The 21031-nt window shown below is 52.0% G+C and overlaps 1 protein-coding gene and 1 non-coding gene across 16 annotated transcripts in view; one reads left to right on the top strand and one right to left on the bottom strand.

The window, feature by feature from the left end:
- Positions 1-8355, top strand: part of MYO18A (myosin XVIIIA) — a 100304-nt gene extending 91949 nt beyond the window's left edge. For 10 of the 15 annotated variants that reach the window (XM_070478780.1, XM_070478775.1, XM_070478774.1 and 7 more), the window contains 2 exons: positions 1152-2434; positions 6956-7047. In XM_070478780.1, coding sequence (XP_070334881.1) covers positions 1152-2430 — 1279 coding nt within the window. In that variant the 3' untranslated portion in view covers positions 2431-2434; positions 6956-7047. Of the gene's footprint in view, positions 1-1151; positions 2435-6955 lie in introns of all 15 variants that reach the window. The other 5 variants (XM_070478784.1, XM_070478783.1, XM_070478787.1 and 2 more) reach the window with 1 other exon arrangement.
- An 11036-nt stretch (positions 8356-19391) lies between these two features.
- Positions 19392-19463, bottom strand: TRNAG-CCC (transfer RNA glycine (anticodon CCC)). Its single transcript has one exon. It is a non-coding gene; the product is annotated as a tRNA-Gly (tRNA).
- Positions 19464-21031: the final 1568 nt, after the last annotated feature.

Genomic DNA, 21031 nt, shown 5'->3' with positions numbered 1-21031 from the left:
ATCCCACAACCCTGGACAGGGCCAGCTTTGGACCTCTGAGGTCTTGGTAGGAATAGTAGAAGAAGAGGCCTCAGTTCCCTTTGATTCCCCATCACAGCTACAGACACACTTCATTCTCTGCCCGTTCTCTTCTTCCTCTGGCCTTTTCACTTGCCCTTCACTATGCTTTCTGCTAACACCCATCCACTGCAGAAACTGGCTCCCCTGTTGTCCAGGCCAGTCACAGTCTTCTGATGGCACAGGCAGCTACCCTGGAAATCTGGGACTCCGATTCCCATCCCTCACCTCTTGGCCAGCATGGGTCCCCTCCTCCTACCCCTCCTGCCACCACTTCTCTGCTGACTCTCCCCTCCCAACTCAGAGCCATCCTGATCCCCCAGGACACACTGTTCCACCCCCTCCAAGAGACAGCTGGTGTGCTGGGTAGAAAGAGTAATCCCTCTCCTCCCTCAAGGGCTTCCTAGGTGGCTCAGTGGTAAAGAATCCACCTTTCAATGCAGGAGACGTGGGTTTGATCCCTGGGTCGGGAAGATCCCCTGGAGAAGGAAATGGCAACCCACTCCAGTATTGTTACCTGGGAAATCCCATGGACAGAGGAGCCTGGTGGGCTACAGTCCAGGGGGTGGCAGAGGGCCTGGGGACATGACTTAGCAACTAAGCCACAACCACAATTCCTTCTCTAACACCCCTGAAGCCCCTTGCCAAGCCCAGCCCCTCACCACAGGCACCCAGCCGGCCCCCCTCTAATTGGCTTAATGTATTTGGCCAAACAACATTTTGTTATTGCAGAAAATGCTGCCTTCCCCACCCCACTGCCGTTCACCGCAGCGTGGCACCAGGCTGCAGGTAGTTGACAATGAAATAAATTGAACTAAACGTTTTAGAGGGGGAAAAGTGATGAAATAGAACAATAGTCTAATTTACATGACATTCTCCGTGAAGCTATTTTCACTGACGCAAATTATTTTGCTTCATTTCCTCCGACGTGCTCACCGCCACTTTGCCAGAGCCGCTGCCGAGCTCTCCTCCTTCCTCCTTCCTCCTCCTCCCCCCCCCCCCCCCAGTGTCTTTATTCTCTGGGTTTAATGCCTCTCTCTCTCTCTCATTCTCTCCCCCGCTCCCCGCTGCCCCCAAATCTATCCATGCCACAGAACCGCCCTCAGCACCGCGGGGAAGGAGGGCAAGGGGGTGGAGGAGAGGCCGGCCTCGGTGCTCAGCTCGCTGAGCTACCGAAAGCGGCTCACCCTGAAGGACTCGATCGGGGGCACCGGGGACGAGAATTCGCTCTTCACCACCCTGAGCGAGCGGCCGGCCTCCCCGGAGAGGCCCCCCCGGAAGGCCCGCGGGGGCCCCAAGGAGGAGCCGGGCTCGGGCAGGAAGTCCGAGGAGCCAGACGAGGGCGGCTCGGTCCTCTCGGGCGGCATCGGGGGCCGCACAAGCCGGCTGGAGAAGCGCTGGGGCTCAGACTTGGACCGGGCCTCGGCGGTCTCAGCGCCGGTCAGCCGGGCTTCCTCGGCCACGCGGCGCGGCTCCGGCGGCGAGGACGGGGTGCGCTCCTCTTTGAGCTTCTCGCTGTCGGGCTCCCCCAGTTCCCGCCGCAGCACCTCCAGGCTCGACAGCCTGTCGATGACCCTCAGCCCTTCCTTGGGCCGGGCCTCGCTCCTCGGACGGGAGAGCCCCGATTCCCGCCTGTCCCTGGGCCGCAGCTGCCTGGACGACTGGGACGATGGAGCCAGCGTAGCCTTGAGCGAGGCGCACTCGCAGTACAGCCACCCGTCGTCTCTGGCCCGCAGTCTGTCGGTGCCACCCCGGCCTCGCACCTCCGCCTCCTCCACCTCGGAGGAGCCTCTGGGCTCCAGTGTCCGCCCGGTCAGCCGCCGCTCCTACCTGGACCCAGACCTGGAGGCCGCCATCAACGAGGTCCTGAGCTACAAACCCGCCCCCTTCCACCGGAGCAGCCTGGAGCCGGACTCCGAGGAGGATGACCGGAAGAGCATCCAGAGCACCCGCAGCGCCCAGCTGGACCCTCCGGAGCGAGCCACCAGCATCCGCCGCTCCGCCTCCGCCGCAGACGTGTCTCGGTCCCGCGGCAGCCGGAAGAGCCGGAGCAAGAGGAGGAGTAGCTCCAGCTCCAGCTCCAGCTCCGAAGATTCCTCGGAGCACAGGCGGCGGAAGAAGGGGCGCTCTCGGAAGAGCAAGAAGAAGTCCAGATCGAGAAGGAAGAGAACAGAGTCGGAGTCGTCCTCCTCCTCCTCGTCCAGCGGCTCTACCGTCTCGGGCCACAGCCGCTCGAGCGTGAAGAAGGGCCCGGCTGCGGAGGACGAGGAGGCCGGGCAGGGGCGCCGGCAATCCCGGAAGGAGGAGAAGAAGCGCAAGAAGGAGGTGGACAGCCTGATGATGCGGTACCTGTACCGGCCCGAGAGCGACTAGTGCAGTAGGTGGCGCCCGGCGCGGCGTGCAAAGCATGGCGTGTGCCACTCGGTGTGAACTAACGTGCTCCCGGCCCACCCGCCACCCCTCGGCCCCTCTGCGTACCTCTGCAGCAAGCCTGGCCTTGCAGAGCCTCCTGGCTTCCTCAGAGAGTGGAGGCTGGCTGAGCTTGTCAGTCGTTCTGAGCCCTGAGCCCAATCACCTGAGCTTGCTGGTGACCTCAAGTCACAGCTCCCACTTAGCAAACCCTTACCCTGGGCCAGGGACCACCCCCCTAGATACTTGCCTTATTTTATTCACTTAATCCTCACACTAACCCCAAAATAAATATCTGATCACCAGCCCATTTTCTAGGAAAAGAAGCTGAGGTTCAGGCGGATTAAGTCATTTGCCAAGGTTACAGAGCTGGAAAGTGATGTTGCCAGGATCTGAATGAAGTCTCTTCAACTCACCCTTAACCACTCCTTCATATGACCCAAGGCAGAGCACATGAGCGTAATATTTACTGTATGGGCCTAGCAGCACACATGCAGAACTTTTGCCCACAGCCCTGAAAGGCTGGGCCCGGGAAAGGGCTGGAACTGACCCCCGGGTGTGAGTTGATGCATCAGTGGCCATCAGCAATTAAGGGGCCTTTTGCTCAGCTCTCCCTCTGCCCTACAATGTCATCTTCCCCTCTGGCATGGATCTCGAGGCTCAGAGTGCAAAGCTTACAGCACCCACAGCACCATACCCTGCAGCAGACCTGCAGATGCCTGACTCTCTCCCCACCCCTCCCACCTGAAGCCCACACATGGGCGTCACTTCGTCTTAGCTCATCTTGTGAAGTTTTAATGAATAGAAATTAGCAGCTGTTGAGTGACAGCCCCCTCCTGGCTCTCCTGCCTCTCCCAGCCTTCTCCCTGTGGGAAGGAAGATCAAGCTGTTAGACCCTTTATGCCCACACTCCCACCTCGGAAGAAAGGCAAAGACTGACTCACTGGAATACCATTGTTGCCACTCTCCCCGGTGGGCGGTGACATTTGGATCACCCTGGTTATATGAAGCTGTTTTTGGCATGGTACCCTCCCAGGGCAAGCTTGCTGCTTCCCAGGAGGTATGACCCTAGAGCGCAGCCCCCCTGGGGCACGGGTAGTGTTTCCTTGATGCATGAACTAACACACACGTGTTGCATGCTCGTGGGCCTCTTATGCAGTGATGCTGCTGAGCAAGAACACTGACTTGAGCTGCTTTCTACTGAAAAGGACCAGTTTTGTTTTAAGGAACGGAGTCTGTGAAAGCGAATGTTACTTGCAGCTGCTTGGAGATGGTGATGGGATGGGTTTGGGGAGACAGCAAGGGGGAGGTAGAACCTGAAGCCAGACCAGGCTCATGGCCACCTCAGATTCTGTGGGCCCTGAGTTGCTCCAGAACCAAGCCCTTGGACTTAGACCTGCTCTGTGGCTTCCCGCATGTGCCAGATGGTTGCAGGATTCTCTGGGAGGAGCAGGAAGCATCTCAGTTGTTCTAGGGAGCTGTTGTCAGCACCACAGTGGGAAAAGGCAGGGGTCATGATATTGTGACCTTCGCACCTTTCCACGCAACTGCCCTGCTGAACGCCCTACTGCCCGAGCACGGGAAGTCAGCTGATGGGCTATGAGGGGAGGTTTGGGAAGCAGAGGGGCCAGGCCCTTCTGAGCACTGCATTAATACCTGGAGAGGGAGACACGGGCCTACCCAGGCTATCCCACACTGCCCAGCAGCTGGTGGACTGCAGACTCCAGTGACTCAATCCGTCGTCACTGTTGACCCGGCAGGAACAAAAACACATACAACCTGTTTCTTCCCTCAGCCACCAGCACAGCCCTTTTTATCCACCAGGAACACAGGAGTCGTCCTGAAACCCTACACACCACCACCTCCAACAAGGATTGGATTCACTGTGGGCAGAGTGGACACCAAGCCAGAAGCTAACCAACCAATACAGAGCTGTCAAGAGAAGGGCAGGGGGAGAGAGGTCCTAGTTGGACTCAGGGTGAACTGGCTTTGGGCAAATAAACTGTGAAGAGGGGGCAGGGGCTGAGTGGCTTAGCTTCCCCCCTGGTGATGGGGACCTTCGAGAATTCTGAACAGGAAAGCCTCCACAGCAAAGGGTGGGGGAGGGGACCGCCACCCTGGGCTCGCCCAGCGGGAATTAGCTTGTGCACCAAATCATGTGTGACAGCATGGAGCAGGAAACACTGGCTTGTGGGAAGGAAAGCATTTGAAAGCATTTGGTTAAAACGTTCAAATTGCAGCCCTGACTCTTGCCCTGGGGAAGGGGGCTAGCTACCTGCTGTTGGTCACAGCTGTGGCCGCAGAAGCCACAAAGGAAACTGGCTAAGGAGCATCCGAGGTGGGAGCAGGGGAGAGAGGGGCCTGGCATCCACCCCTCCCAGCTGCCTCCGCCGCTGCTCCCAGCATCTGGATGGAATGGTGTTGAAACCCAGCTGTCATTCATCCAGGTGTCTGCCTGGCAGGCACAGGAATATGGAAGTGGGGGCTGCGGCTCCACTCTGAGGAGAGGTGTGAGGAAGGAAAGGAGCACCCCATTTTCATCTGGGTCCCAGCCCTGGCATCTACCTCACCCCCTCCTTTGCCCTTAAAATAACCCTTCTGTCTTTCCACAAAGCCAGTTCCTTCCTTTGCCCAACAGCAGACCTTAGCATTGGGTGCCCAGAAGTTGTCTAAAAAAAAAAAAGAAAAGGAAATCAGGCTCCCACTAATTCAGAATTCAAACAATCCAAAAGCTAAAATGACCCCAATTTTTCCTATGTTGCACAGTACTCGTTGAGCTTTATAATTTTGTCCCTGAGACACCCCAGAGTCCTTAAGTGCCTGTGGCCCATCCAAGTAAGGCTCATTTATGTTCAGTCTAGTTTGTATTAAATGTGTTTTGTGCTATCCTGATTCCTTTAAAAATGGTAATTCATTCATGAGACATACGATAACTATTAACCAGGCTGCCCCATTCCTGAACCATTTTGCATAATTGAACATGTATTCTATCAGGCTCTTCCTTCTCCCCAGGGGCAGAGAGAGAGAGAGAGACAGGACCTTTACACACCTGCCGGGCTCTCACCCAGGCCAGTGGGGAGAATGCAGGTTTCGTCTTGTTTTCTCCTCAGGTCACCTGTCTGGCGACAAGGTGGAGCCCTCAAGAGGCTCTGAGGCCTCAGGTCCCAGGTTCAGATTTACATATTGGCTGTGTGACCTTGGGCAAGCTGCTTCCTCTCTTTGAACCAGCTTCCTCATGACATTTTATGTGGTAAAGAAGAAGCACATCCAGCCTGCCTGGGACAGTGTCTCACATACAGGAAAATACTCAAGGGATCAAATCCTTTCCTCACCACAGTTGGAAAAGCTGAGAATGTGGTTCTTTCTTGGAGAACACTCTTTCCTCCTCTTTCAGTTTAGAGAAACAAGATCTCTGAAAGGGTTAGTAAACAAGGGCCTTCCTCGGATCCTTAAATCAGAATGGTAGGCACTGAAATCACAGGATTCCTGTTTATCCTAGCAGAAGCTCTCTAGGATCTGGAAGCAGGGCTGTGTGCCCGGGAGCCCCGGGCAGGGGCCCACTGAACACAGGGCACTGGTAGGGGTGGAGCCACCCTGGGCTGCATTTTCTCCAGCAGTACTGAAATTACAGTGCAGAAGCGAAGGTGGGAGGGGCAGGGGAGGGGTGCTCTAAGGCTTTGGAAAAGATAAAAAAGAGAAGGTGACTAGAACAGGAAGTGAGATCCCTTCCATGCTGGACACCATGAGTCTGCTCCATCCAGGGAGAAATGCTTCTTCATACCTTGGTCGGAGAGACAGTGCAAGGCTCCCAGTGGCCTGATGAAAACTATGGGGTTGGATTGTGGTACCAAGACAGGAATGACTTTGCCACCTTGAAACAGAGGTCTTGCCAGCTCCTACATCCTCAGTCTCCATTCCTTGTGAGTAGATGGTGTCATGGTCAAAGATAGAAATTCTCACTGCCCTTAGGAAAATCTGACTAGGAAGCAGGGTTATGATCTGGGAGTATTCAGTGGGGGAAAGCCTCTCCTTAGAAGGAAACTTTACTGAGACAGGCTGTAGTCCTGTAATCACCAGATCTGCAGTCTCCAAGTCAATGCAGTCCATGCACCACCTGTAGCAGCATCTTCCAGAGAGAGAGCTGAAAATGCAGAATTCCTGGGTTTCACCTATGAGCTAGCAGATGAGAACTTCTTGGGGAAAGAACACAGGGATCCGCAGCCAATTCTTACACACATTCAAGTTCGAGACCCACCGCTCTTCAGCATCGCTTTCTTCGGAGTTGTAGAAAGTTCTCAGAATCAAAGAGATGGCCTTCCTCTTACTACTCTGCGTATCTTTTGGGGAAACCAGGGAAGGCTTCTATTTCTCAATTTGTGGCTTTGGGGGAATGCTGTGATAAGGTTGGGGGGGCCTCCTTTGGACCAAAGGCCTGGGTGCTGAAGGTAAAGAGCGCCCTTCCTCTGACCTTATTTCTCTCTCCCTGCAGCCCCACCAGCTACTGGAAGTCCCTTGCCCCTGACCGTTCAGACGATGAGCATGACCTTCTCGATGGCACCTCCAGGCCCCGATACTCCCACAACTATCTGAGTGACAGTGACACAGAGGCCAAGCAGACAGAAACCAACGCATAGCCCAGGGGAGTGGTGTGGACCCCTCCCACCCACTGCCGCCTGCTGCCACGGGCGCCTCTCTCGTGGGGCACAGGTCTCCCCCATCCGACTGCGGATCTGCACGGGACACCCCCGATCCTCTTCGGTCTGGGGGCTTCTCAGAAGGCTGGGGGTATCTGACATCTCCAAGTGGAAGAGTGGAGGGAAGAGCAATTCTGAAAAGAGAACTTTCTGCTCCTGCCTTGGGCCACCGTGGGTGGCAGGTGGCTTGGCACCACACGGAGCCAGCAGGTTGACCTCCATGTCAGCGCCCCGCTCAGGGACGGTGGACAGATTGCCTACTGGGACATTCTCGGGTTGCTGGGTCCATGGGGTGGAGTCTGGGGCAGGAAACAGCAATTCCTTCCCCCTTGGCTTGGGGCGAGGGCTTTCTCTTCTCAGTGCCTGCTGTCTATTTACTTTTTTTAATTTAAACACCCAACCTCTCCATCGCAGCTGTATCCCTGAGAGTGGGAGGGGGGCTGCCATGGCAGCTGGCCCGCCTCCCCACACCGGGAATGACTAGAGGAATCTCAGCTTCATCTTTACTCTTCAGAGAGCAGGCCTTTCTCTGTGCAGCTGGAGAGACTGGTGAGCAGAGCTGGGTCCAGCTTCTTAAGAGTCCGAGTGGGGAGGGACTCTCAGGTGCTTCTGGGTTCAAGCTGAGCAAGCCTACACAAGACAGGGGTGTGGATGTACCAGCAGGAACTTCCAGCCCCCACCCCTCTTTGTCTTATCCGTGTGTTATGTGCAATGACCTATTTAAAGAGTAAACCCGCTCCACCTACGCCAATTCGGGGCTTATCCAAGCACTGCCTCCCTCCCCCTCAGAACAAGTTGCCTGGATCACAAGCTCAACTTGACAGGGAAGGCCTTGGGTGGAGGGCTTGTGACTGGAGAAACTGAAGATGGAGGCTTTGGTCAGTACTAATATGTATCAGACACAAGTCCTCACCCTGAGACCTGAGCCTGAGTCATTTTTCTTCTTCTAATCACCCTGCCCACACACATTTATCCAAGACATGACAACATGGGGACTGACAGTCCCAGTCCGCCCCCCCCCACAAAAAGATCATCCCACCAATACCTCCAGACTTGGGGGCCCAAGGGCAGTGCCTGGTGCCGCTCCCATCTGCTGTCCCCCTCTTCTCTCCTGCAATTGGTTTGTACTCATTGGGCTGTGCTCTCCTCCCCGTTTACCTGATGTATGGAAATAAATGTCCTTTTTCTCCTGGCACTGCCAGTTTTCCTTCCTGTTCCTTCAGGCTCAGTAAAGTCCAGGGTCGGCACATGGGAGCAGAGCGAGGCTGCTGCTGAGGACCTGGGGGAGTCACCCTGGCCTCTGACCCGCTGCCGTGTCAGACCAGTGCCACTCAGAGAGCCTTGGCAGGTCATCTGGAGCAGGCAGAGTCAGTGGGTGAGAGAACTGGTCAAGAAAGACATAAACCTCCCTTTTGCTTTAAAAGCCTGAGGGTTGTAATTCAGGTTAGCAGAGCCGTCTAGGTCTTGTCCTACCCTGGCCTCTACTTGGGTATGTTGAGGTTACTCTGATTGTTAAATCTTGCCAATTACAGAAATCCTATCCTCTTTTTTAAGGATGCAAACATTTATCGGGTTTTTGCAAACTTTATTATTTTTGGCTGTGCTGGGTCTTCGTTGCTGTACTTGGGCTTTCTCTAGTTGTGGCGAGTGGCGGCTAGCTACTCTCCAGTTGGGGTGCTCAGGCTTCTCATTGCAGTGGCTTCTGTTTCGCAGCATGGGTTCTAGAGCACACTGGCTTCAGTAGTTATGGCCCACAGGCTTAGTTCCCCCATAGCATGTGAGATCTTTCCAGACCAGGGATTGAACTGTGTCCCCTGCATTGGCAGGCAGATTCTTAACTACTGGACCACCAGGGAAGTCCCAAAGATGACTTTCTGATCAATACTTGGCAGAACTCTCTCTGACCTCCAATCCCATGGGCCACAGGGCAATTTGAATAGGCTGGGTGTGCTGGCTTCTCCACCCTGCTTAATCTCTGCCTTCATGTCCCAGTCCACACTTGGTCCCCTCCCTGACAGCTGAGAGGCAGCTCATGCAAAAGGGCAAGAAACAAATTACCCTCCTCCTCCTCTACCTCTTGTAATATGACCAGTTATAATCCCTGCATGCATGAAGTATTTACAGCTGGTCAATCAGACTCCCCTGGTTTGGACAAGTAGGCAAGAAAGGGTATCAGACAGGCCTACTGCTGATGTCAGGCATCTAGAAAGGGGCAAGAAAGGGAAAGAGGGAGGGGGGAAGTCATCCCCAAAATGAATGGGAGTGAAGTGTGATGTGGCTCTATCGTGAATGAAAGAAACTGCCCTGAAGGTTGAATACAGAAAGTAGTAGAAGTGAAGTTACCGGGTTGTTTTTTTAACTGCTGACTCTTCATGTTCAGTTCTGTCATTCAAATCTTTTACTCCTGCTTTCAGCTAGTTTGGTGCATTTTTTCTTCCAAGGAACTAGTGTGACAAAAGTCGCTGCTACCTACAGGCAAGACTGCAACTCTGCTCACCCACACTGACTCGGGCCTCTAATTATTGAGAGAAAGTCCCAGCATCAACCTCTGATAGCCTGGCCTGGGGCAGAGGGATCTGTTCAAATCAGAAAATATGTATTATTCATCTGCTCACTCATTCAACAGTCAAATATTTCATCACTGCCTGGCTGTCGTCTGGACACTGTTCTAAGTGCTGGGGCGGGATGAGGTCCTGCCTGCATGAAGTGGATATTCTAGTAGAGGAGTTAGGCACAGAAAATATGTACCACCCCTCCTAATATGTACAAGCTTTGGGTGAGTATGGTAAAGCGTCTGCCCACAATGTGGGAGACCCAGGTTTGATCCCTGGGTCAGGAAGATCCCCTGGAGAAGGAAATGGCAGCCCACTTCAGTACTCTTGCCTGGAAAATCCTATGGACGGAGGAGCCTGGTAGACTACAGTCCATGGGATGGAAAAGAGTTGGACATGAGTGAGCAACTTCACTTTCCTTTTCCTTTTGGGTGAGTAGGGAGGAGTAAAACATAGTGTTTGTCCTCCAGGGACTCATGGATTAGGGCTAGGGCAGACCCCTTTGGAAATAATTACATGAGACATAAAAGGACAAAGAAGTTGCTTTGGGCCTGTTATAAGAGCAGACACTGTCACTGAGAGAGGAGGGCCAGGAACTGGGAAGGCTTCTAAAAGGAGCTGGTATTTTTGAGCTGGTACTTGAGTAAAGGATTGCACTTCCCAGGTGGCACTAGTGGTAAAGAACCTGCCCACAAATGCAGGGGTTGTAAAAGATGCAGATCCTCCTGATCCCTGGAGGAGGGCACAGCACCCCACTCCAGTATTCTTGCCTGGAGAATCCCATGGACACAGGAACCTGGCAGGCTACAGTCCATAGGGTCGCAAACAGTTAGACACAACTAAAGTAACTTGGCTCGCACGCACTCACGCACTTCCACAGACAGATATTACTGTATAGGTGTGCTGGGAAGAAAAAACTTAAGCAAAGGCCCTGAGGCAGGGAATGCTAGGTGGTGATGGGGAACTCCGCAGGGTGTCCAGAGAAGCTGGACATCACCTCACATGACCAACACTTCTCTGAGATGCAGCGAAGCCTCTTGGCCAGCGTGCTGGGCTCCAGACTGGGAAGGGGGCAATTCCCTCCACACCAAACTCCCCAGGGGAGCCCCGGGACCTGCAAGGCTATCAAAGCCCATCTTCACTCGGGATATGCCTTCTGAGCTCTCTAAGATCCTGCCCTCACCTGTACACTCATGGTTGCCTTGGTCCCTAAGATGTAAGTGATTCCCACAAAACAGGCAGCAAGTCTGTCCCTGTGCCAAGCTCAAAACTGCCTCGCTAGATCCTCCTCTGTAATCTCAGACCACCGGGACCACTCTGACTCCTGGATAAGAGGCATGGGGGTGCCCAAGCCGTGAGGCTTCCCATGGTGCCCAGTCTGTGCCCAGAGACAAGAGCAGCACGTGGTGATTCCCCGACTACCTCCTTTCGTCCTGTGTCCTCTTGGCAGACATCCCAGTTGTCCTTCCCCCAGGCCCCGCCCCCATGCCTGGTGGCACAGACACTTAGCGATTTGCTCCTTAATTGTCCCCCAGCTAGGCTGCGCAGATGCCGCTCTTTAATCTCTCCTGATAAATGAATCGCGCCGCTCCTTTAATCATATGTTCATATCCAAGCCAATTTGAATCAATTTGGCAGGGAGTATGTTGCAAGAGATGCCATGACTGCTGCTTCCTCCCCCCACCCCACCCCCCCAGGGCCCTGGAGCCCATGTGTCTGCTGTCCTCCCCCTCAGCAAAGAGCTCAAGAGGCTCATGGGGGAAGGACCTCCTACCTGAGTGATGGGGACTTTTCAAAGTCAGTCATTCCTTCCTGTCCTCCAAGCAGGCCCACATGGGACAGGAGGAAGATGGATTCCCAGAGGCCTCAGAAGTGGAAGAGACAGGGCGAGTCCACAGCCTTTGCTGGTCACTGAATAAAGCGCCCCATTATCACCCCTGGGAGAAAGTGCTGCCTTAAATCTAACCTTCATGCTTTCCGTTCCCCTTTCATTTCCTCTGAGCTGGTTCTCAGGGAAGTTGTAACATTTCATCACCTCTTATATAGCAACCTATTCCAGACCAGCCTATGAAAATTTGTCTTTGCCTGCTCCTACAACTGGCTGCCACCCCAATGCCTTTCATCTTTCCCCAGGAAGTCTTCTTTTCTACGTCCTCCGGGCTGGTGGGCAGTCCTGGACATGCTTGCTAATATACCAAGTTCTGCCCCATTTGGGGTTACTGCCTTTATTCACCTACAGAGTGGTGTCCACAGACCCTCATGAAAACAAAACCAGTGCTCAATTGATCGCTTCTGCTGCCAGCACTGAGACCTTGGAGAAAGGCCTTGACCTCTTGAGCTTCAGTTTCCCCATCTGTAAAACGAGGTGGAATTGCTGGCAAGAAACTTTTGGTTCCTAGGTCCTTACAGAACCCCTCAATGCTGCCAACAGAACCTCTAACTCCCACCTCTTCACCACCTGCAGTGAGGGGGCAGAGGAACCAACGGGTGGCGCTAGTGGGGCCCCGAGACCCGCGGGCTGGGGGACAGATGTCTTACCCCAGCGCGAGGGCTGTCTGGGCCTGGTTCCATTCAGCAGCCCGGATGCACCTCCTGCGTCCTCTTCAGTTCTTTACCTTTCTAATGGCGGGTTCTGCGCGTTCAGGCCGGCGCCCCTCCGGTTCACGGCGAACCTGGGCATATTAGCATATTCATATTTTATTTTCTTGATCCCGGCCTCAGGAGCCTGGGACCTCTGGCTCCACTCCCGTCTGGAGGTTCCCCCGCCCCTTTTTCCGGAAGCCACGCCCTATAAAGGGCCGCTGACAGGACCGAATCGAGTCGTTGCCCTTGAAGGGTTCCAGAAGCCTAAGGAACCGATTCCCTCGCTCAGCAACCTGATAGTACTGCTTCCCGCCCTTTTAAGGGCTCCTGGAAATCCTAGGGCTTCCCTGGTGGCTCAGAGGTTAAAGCGTCTGCCTGCAATGCGGGAGACCCGGGTTCGATCCCTGGGTCAGGAAAATCCCCTGGAGAAGGAAATGCCAACCCATTCCAGTATTCTTGCCTGGAGAATCCCATGGATGGAGGAGCCTGGTGGGCTACATTAGTCCATGGGGTCGCAAAGAGTCGGACACGGCTGAGCGACTTCACTTTCACTTTGGAAATCCTCGTTGGGAGCTGAGGCTGATGTAGATCAGCCTCGCCTGTTAGGAGTGCTGTGGAGGAAGAGGAGGGCTCAACCAATATAACCATCGTGAGCGATAACTATGTCCCCAGTGCTTAAGCACTTCATAATCGCACTTAACCTTTGTCACAGCTCCGTGAAGTGTCCTTCCCCTGAGGAAACAGGCTCAGGGAGGGTGATGTCTGTCCTAGCAGGGACCTCAGCTTGGCTCCAGCAACTGGCCAGGCGTCCCCGAGCTACTCTGGCCTTGTCAGAGGATGAAGGCAGGGGCGAGAAACCAAGAATTTTCCTGTCAAGATCCTCCTCGCAAGTAGCTGTGTGCCTGGTATTCACCAAGGCCTGCCCATAGGAAGGAAGCACTTTCTGACAATTTGGGGGGGTGGGGGTAGGGAAATGTCAACCTCACATTTGTGTTGCTCCTTACAATTCTCAGAGCATCCCCCATGTGTGATCACATTTGTGCTTCAAGAACACAGTGCCAACGATGTTCCACATGGCCTGGAATGCATATTTGAATCTCTAGGCACCTCAATCTAATTTCATTGCAGTACAATGGAACAATCCAGACCATTCTCTGGGATTCCATCTGGGAGGAGTGATTTTCAGAGCAATAGCCATTTTGGAGTTAACAAGGATGCTAGGTTTATTTAGAAGGAATTTTACAGGGAAATGGAGTCTTCTGTAGCATAAGCTCCAGTGATGGGTCATATACATGAGGGAGAGTCCAAAAAGGATGTGTGCTTCGCAATTGAAGTCAGTGACATAAATCTCCCAGAGGAATACTTAAATGTGCATATAGAATTTGCTTTAGATATCAAAAGTCAGCTATGACAGCTTTATGGGGAAAAAACGCAAAAAAGATATTAAGTTTTGACACTACCCAGGCAAATTATATTTGAAGTGGTTTAAGAGTCAAAGAGTTTCCACATTTTAATAAATTTTTATATGTTTTGTGCCACATCTATATGATCTGACTAGATTAGAAAAAGAAGCAAATGGATTTGGGGAAGAGAAGACACTAGGGAATTTGAAAGTGGAGAATTAAAAAAAAAAAAAAAAAAGCATGCTGGTATGGGAACACAGCCAGTAGCTTTAGAAATATTACCTCTTTGAAAGACAGGTCAACAACTGATAACCAGGCAAATATAAAACTGTATGTGATGAAATAAGCCTCGTGACATATTTAATCCTGGGGACTGGCATCAGTTGCAGGTTAACATCCTGGCTTAAGGGCTGTTTTTGGCCTGCACAGGAATGCTGTCCTCTGGAGAGCAAGGGGGATCGACTCTAGCGAATGGCAGTACCCTGGAAGGTACACTAGAAGCACGGGGCCATGACCTGCCTTTGCGTGTCCAGCAGCTCATCTGCGGAGGCGGGTCCTCCCAGTGGACCATAGACTGAGCCACTGGGCAGGATTTAATAGCAGAAAAGGAGCTCCTGCTCCCTCAAACTGGCAAAATAAGCCTAGAAAACCAACTCAAGAGTGAGGCAGTCTGAAGCTCTGTGAATGGGTTCCTAGGGGAACATGTCCGTATGACAAAAGTACATGTGAAAACAGATAAATATTAGATAAGACTTCTGAAAACTAGAAATAGCTCTATTTGGGCACGTGGGATTCTAGATGAAGTCTCTGTGCTTGAAATAAAAGTTTTCATACAATTTCTCTTTTAAGTCAGTACAGATGTGTATGTGTCAGAAACCAAAGAAGGCCCCCAATTAGTCATATTAGTGTGACTCTAAGAGGAGTGTCTTTCCCAGCACTGCATAGATAGAAATAGTAGCCGTGGAGGGTAAACCATGTGGCAAAGCTGCTTAGAAACTGCTTAGCTCCCTTGCTCAGGGAAAGCCATTCTTAAAGCAGCAGGCATCTCTTGGCATGGCTGTGAGTGGAAGCTGGAAGAGGAACAGATTGGAGGGTGGAACTTGAACAGGGTATTTAGGGAAGAGGAGCATCAGGGGAGGGGTGTGAAGAGCCTCCAGACATAGCCTCCCATGCTGCCTGAAGCCCTGCAGGTGACAGGTTTAGACGAGGAGACACATGTTGATGTAGGGACCAGTGATGGAGTGAGGTGAGGAGAAGCCGAAAATCAAAAAGGTCACTTAGGATATTTGTGTCACAGTTAAATACTTAAAAAAAAAAAAAAAAAAGATTTGTAAGGGTGGACATGAGTCAATGGCCAGACTGTGCCTGGTTAATGGATTCCTGCTTCTCTTACCTGACTCCATCGAAGAAGGTTTAGCCCCTTAAGGAAAAAGTATTTTCGCTATTTCAGAGTCAAGTGGCCGGTGAGTTCTCTGAGAAAAACGAGAAGGTATTGGTTTTAGAAGGGGAGGACTGGGGGGGTTCTGCCTCGCAGAAGGTCTGGGAGCAGTAAGTCTCCTGGGGCTCGGAGGTGATCTTCATCTCCCTCCCTGCCCCCACTCCTTGCTCCCCAGTAGAAATCAGCTACAAATCTCAGCTTGTTGGGAACAGATGGCCTTGGCTGACGAATAAGCCACCGCAGGCTGCTCCACCTGTTCTCGGGCTGGAATAATCAGCTCGAGACAAACATCGGCGCTGAAATAACTCATGGCAGCGGGTGATGCGCAGGCACAGATTCCAAAAATCTCTTAAATAGACCCCCTCCAACTCTCTCCCCTCCCCAGCCCCTAGAGGCCATCAGGGGAAGGTAATGGAGCGGAGAAGAGAGAGAGAGCTCCAAGCTGAGCGTGATGGTGGAGCTGGTGGTTTCGCCGGTGGGGGTCGGGGGCGGGGCGAGGGCAGGGGCGGGGCGAGGGCACGGGCGGGGCGGGGCGGGGCACGGGCGGGGCGGGGCGAGGGCCGGGGTCAGGGAAATACCTTGCTCCAAGCCAAGGTGAGTTATTTCCCAAGAGCATATGGAGAACGTGGGAATGGTTGGTCCCTGTTAGGGACAAGTGTGAGGAGAGCCAACCTGTCGGGGAAAGTAGAAAACTGAGAATCTGGAATTCTTGTGAATGTGTTCGTTGAAGAAGTGCTATGCAAATGAGATCAAGCTGCCCACGAATCTCTCAGCAGCTCAGACAGCTCCGCCGGCAGCCGCTTGGGGGTGGCTGCCCGGATGCCCGTACTTCTGCGCACTGGTGTTCAACCTCCCCTCACGTCCTTGATGAAGTCTGCTGGGCTAATGTTCCCTGACGGAGGCAGATGAGCCCGTCGGGAGAGTGACAGCGCTGGGAAGCAATGGTGACGGCTGGTGGGGGTGGGGGAGGGCGGCGGGGTTGCTGGCTGAAGCTGGGGTCTGGCTCCTGTGGAGTCAGTCAAGAGAGGGCAGGAATTGAGAGAGAAGAGTTGGGTTGATGGTTCGTTCTGGGTGCCTTAGGCACCCTTTGGTCCAACCTCCTGGCCTGATGCTCAGAGTTTAGAGGGGCTCTGAGTCTCCAGAGGCTGTGCTGGCCTGGGGAAAGAACCAGAGCTCTTGGACACCCTAGTGCATCTCTAACTGCTAGATACGGTTCCCCGCAAGTGGTCCCTGTGACTCTGCTTGAAGAATAGGGACACAGCTCTTACCTGTCATTTAGGGTCCCACAAACATGGTCTCCTTTAAAGCTGGTCATGCCGCTGAGGTGTCGCGGTGGCCCCCACCCTGCTGATGCCTGATTCTGTGGTTCTCACCTTGCTGTACGTTAGAAACGCTCACAGAACTGTTTTTATTTTGTATACAAATAGTAAAAAACATAGTAGAATGAGCTTTGTCTATCAAACAGCTTCAAAAGTTATCAACAAGGAATGAATCTTGCTTCATCTAAACCCTTGGATTATTTTAAAGCAGACCCCAGATATATCATATGTTTCCCTGGTAGCTCAGATAGTAAAGAATCTGCTTGCAACGCAGGAGTCTCGGATTCAATCCCTGGGTAGGGAAGATCCCCTGGAGAAGGGAATGGCTACCCACTCCAGTATTCTTGCCTGGAGAATTCCATGGACAGAGGAAACTGGAGGGCTACAGGCCATGGGATAGAAAAGAATCAGACACTACTGAGTGACTAACACTTTCATTTTCCAGATATATCACTTTGTGACTAAGCGCGCAAACACACACATACACACACACACACACACACACACACACACACACTCCGATGGAAGATATTTGTTTAGTGTCTCTCCCTTAGAGAAAAAGAAAATGACTCCTTAAAATGTAACCACAATACTCTTATCACACCATTAAAAAGTTTTCAGTAATTCCTTAGTACCAAATATCCAATCAATGTTTACATTTTCCTGATTGTACATATTACTAATTATATTAGTTTATATATTATTTATATGTATAATTAATTTATATATAATTATATGTATATATATATAAAGTTGTTGCTCACTCAGCTGTCTATCTGCGACCACATAAACTACAGCACACCAGCCTTCCCTGTCCTTCACTATCTCCCAGAGCTTGCTCAAACTCATGTCCATTGAGTCAGTGATGCCATCCAACCATCTCCTCCTCTGTCATCCCCTTCTCCTCCTGCCCTCAGTCTTTCCCATCACTAGGGTCTTTTCCAGTGAGTCAGTTCTAAGCATCAGGTGGCCAAATTATTGAAGTTTCAGCTTCAGCATCAGTCCTTCCAATGAATATTCAGGGTTGATTTCCTTTAGGATTGACTGATTTGATCTCCTTGCTGTCCAAGGGACTCTAAAGAGTATTCTCTAGCACCACAGTTCAAAAGCATCAATTCTTCAGCACTCAGCCTTCTTTGTGGTCCAAATCTCACATTCATATGTGACTACTGGAAAAATCAGGATTCAAAGAGCATTGAGGAGCTTTTTAAGAACTAGTCCTGTGCCCAGGGCCTTTTCTCTCAGGGATTCTGATTTAATTGGCCTTGGGTGGGGCCCAAGCATCATATTTTTTAAAGCTCTCTTGATGGTTTTAATGTGCAGCCAGGGTTGAGAAATGCTTTACCTTTCCCCCTACCAGTTTCCTGCCAATTCCTCCTCATCCAGGCTATTAAATATTTCTCCCACCTCTAGCCAATAGACCAGAGCAGTTGGCATTCACATGCCTAAACTGGAGGTGTGTCTTTTCCAGACTCCTCTTTCCAGGTTGGTTCCAACTCTCAATGGACACGAGAATTCCTTTTCTCTACTGATTCATGTACCATGTAGGCCTGTTCCTATCACTTTCTCTCCTAATATGCCTGGTGTCTGTTCTTGCCTTGCAAGCATAGCAGATTTTTGTGTGTGTGTGAAAATAGCAAAATTCCTGCCTCAGGAAAAAGTGAGAACTTCCCTGGGGGCAGTTCTCATTTGGCTGCTCAAGTGGCTCTGTGCTGCATTGGAGCAGAGAGAGAAGCCTGCTGGGGGCTTGGCAGCAGATGTAAGGGAAACCGGGGACTGAGTGGGACTTGAACCCAGCACTTTTGGGGGAATCTAAGAAACCTTTCTCTCCTGAAGATGTTGGCCCCAGGAGCATTTTAGAGAATTATGCCCACATCCCTACTCACAGTCCCCCGCCTGCCTCTGCTCACCTCCTCTCCTCCTCCACTCTGCCCCACCTTTCAGATTTCTTCCTCCCTCCTGTGTCTCTCTGCTCCATAGCTCACTGACTGTTGGTGAAACAAACCTAGTCTAAAATAATGAGCAATCAACTACCCTGATGCTTGGGGCAGGCTGGGCAGGGGCAGGGGGGAAGGGGTAGGGAGCTGAATCATTTATAAAGCCTAATAAAGATGCAGATGAACACGCTGACTTGGAGCCCCAGAGCTGGGTTTATTCATTATTCAAAGTTATGTAAATGCCACTGGGTCCTGCATGTTAGAATCCTGCCCCTTGTCCCTGCTGCTTCTTCCTGCCTGACAGATCCAGCCCGCCTTCTGCCTCCCCTCGCCCCTCAGGGAGCGTACATTCATTTGCCCTACCCAGAATCCCATTTCAGACTCTACCTGCTCTCTAGCCACAAGTCTTCCTGAAGCTTGTTGGCAGGTCCTGGCCATCAGGCAAGATTGTGTGTGTGCGCTCAGTCATTCAGCCATGTCTGACTCTTTTTGACTCTATGGACGATAGCCTGTCAGGCTCCTCTGTCCATAGAATTTTCCAGGCAAGAGTAACTGGAGTGTGTTGCCATTTCCTGCTCCAGGGGATCTTCCCAACCCAGGGCTCGAACCCATGTCTCCTAAGTCTCCTGCATTGGCAGATGGGTTCTTCACCACTGAGCCCCCTGGGAAGCCCATCAGGTAAGACTATACAGGCCCAAATAGATGGACTTCTTATTTCTAAAGATTTCCAAGGAAAAAATACCCTGAGTGCTTATATATGTGTTTTAATATCTCAAAGATCTGTTTACTTAGTGATTGGGTGGATTTCCTGAGGTCTAACCTAAATCCCTCTTGCTGCAAGCAAGTGGAAGCCCATCATTGAAATAGAATATCCAATAACCAAATTCTCTTTACTCACTCTTTTAGAAAAAAAGAAATTATTTAACTGCGCCGGGACACACGGGATCTTCAATCTTTGTTGTGGTATGCAAACTCTTTGTTTTGACTTGTGGGATCTAGTTCTCTGACCAGGGATTGAACCTGGGCCCCCGCATTGGGAGAACAGAGTCTTAACCACTGGACCACCAGGGAGGTCTTTTAATCACTCTTTTGAGACGTAAAATGCAAGCATCAAGTCACTCCAGCCTACTATCCCTGGATTAACTCATCCTTGTTGCCTCCTCTTACCTGTCTATTTTTGTTCGTTGTTTAGTTGAGGCATCCTGCTCAGGGTGTTACTGGTGGTTGGGTGATGCCGAGTCTTGTATTCAAGTGGCTTTCTTTGTGTGAGTTCTCAGTATTTGATACTCCCTAGGGTTAGTTCTCTGGTAGTCTAGAGTCTTGGAGTCCGTGCTCCCACTCCAAAGGCTCAGGGCTTGATCTCGAGTTTTGTGTGGTTCTATATATTCCTTTTCACTGGTCGGGTACTCCTGTCCGCTTTCAGCTGGTGTCCTGCATGCACTTCTGTGTCTGAAGGTGTATTCCTGATGTATCTACGGAGAGAGAGGCACTCCACGCCCACCTGCTCCTCCACCATCTTGTTCTCCCACTTACCTTTCGAAACAGGTGAACCTCATTCCAAGTTAGAATCACACTCCTTAAGCCCTTAAACCTGTTTTGGTTCAAAACCCAGCCAAACTCCGGTGAGATTTTCACTTGTATCAACTACACCACATACCTCCTCTTTTCCACATTGGCACCATTAATTCGTCCCGCACAGTTGCCTAGGTCTTAGGGCTCAAATTACTTTCCCCTGACTCCCCTGTGTACCGGCCTTTCCCTTTTCCCCCATCATCTCCTCATTTTTCAGATCGTGAGGCTGAGAGATGAAGAATTGGGTCAGAGTCGCAATGGCATCGATTGCCTGTGCTTTCCCTTCTTTTCTGGACTGCCTCTCCTCCCTCCCCACCCCCAGTCTATTTTTAGCCTGCCTCTGTTTGCCTTAGTCTGGTTGGCAACCATGCCGGCCTCTTTCTCTTTGCTGCCCTTATCTCTCCCCTGCAGCTCATGTGGACCCCAGTTGTCCTTCCAGAGGTCTCTTACTGCCTGCCCAATTTATTTTGATTTTCTCCCATCTTGAAGATAGGCAGGGTTTCCGTCTGAAAGTGGATGCCTGGCCACGCTCAAGCAGAAGGGAGGCAGGGAGATAATGCTGGCAGGTCTGCTTGGCAAATCCTTCAGTGTTACTAAAACCCTCAAGTTGGTCCTCCAAGCCCATCTACAAGGGCTAGTCCTCTCCTCCATAGCCATAGACTCTATTCCCTGCATCCTCTCTTCCCCTCTATGACCCCAGCCCACTCCCAATAAGAGACACTCAGTTCCTCCCACTTGGGCTGTGTGCAGCATCCCTGCAGGTCCTCACCTGCCTCCCTGGCTTGCGTGTTACCAGTCTCCTCTTATCCAGTTCCTGCCTCTCTCCACTCTGCCCTGACCTCATCCCTCCCACACATACTCGCTCGCCCTCTCGCCCCAGCCCCTGCCCCTGCCTGCACCCCGTTTCTAGGACACACTGGCTCATTTGTAAAGGGCCTTCACGGCTCAGGCAGGCCTTGTCAGCGTCCCCCACTTGTCCTTCCTCAGCCTCCTCTAGACACTGGTCCCCTCCTTTCACTGTCACCAGCAAGCTGAATAAGACTGGATATTTTGGAAGGGGAGCTGCA

Source organism: Odocoileus virginianus, chromosome 17, assembly GCF_023699985.2.
Source record: "Odocoileus virginianus isolate 20LAN1187 ecotype Illinois chromosome 17, Ovbor_1.2, whole genome shotgun sequence".
NCBI classification, from domain to species: Eukaryota; Metazoa; Chordata; class Mammalia; order Artiodactyla; family Cervidae; genus Odocoileus; species Odocoileus virginianus.
This window is presented reverse-complemented; position numbering and strand designations above follow the sequence as displayed.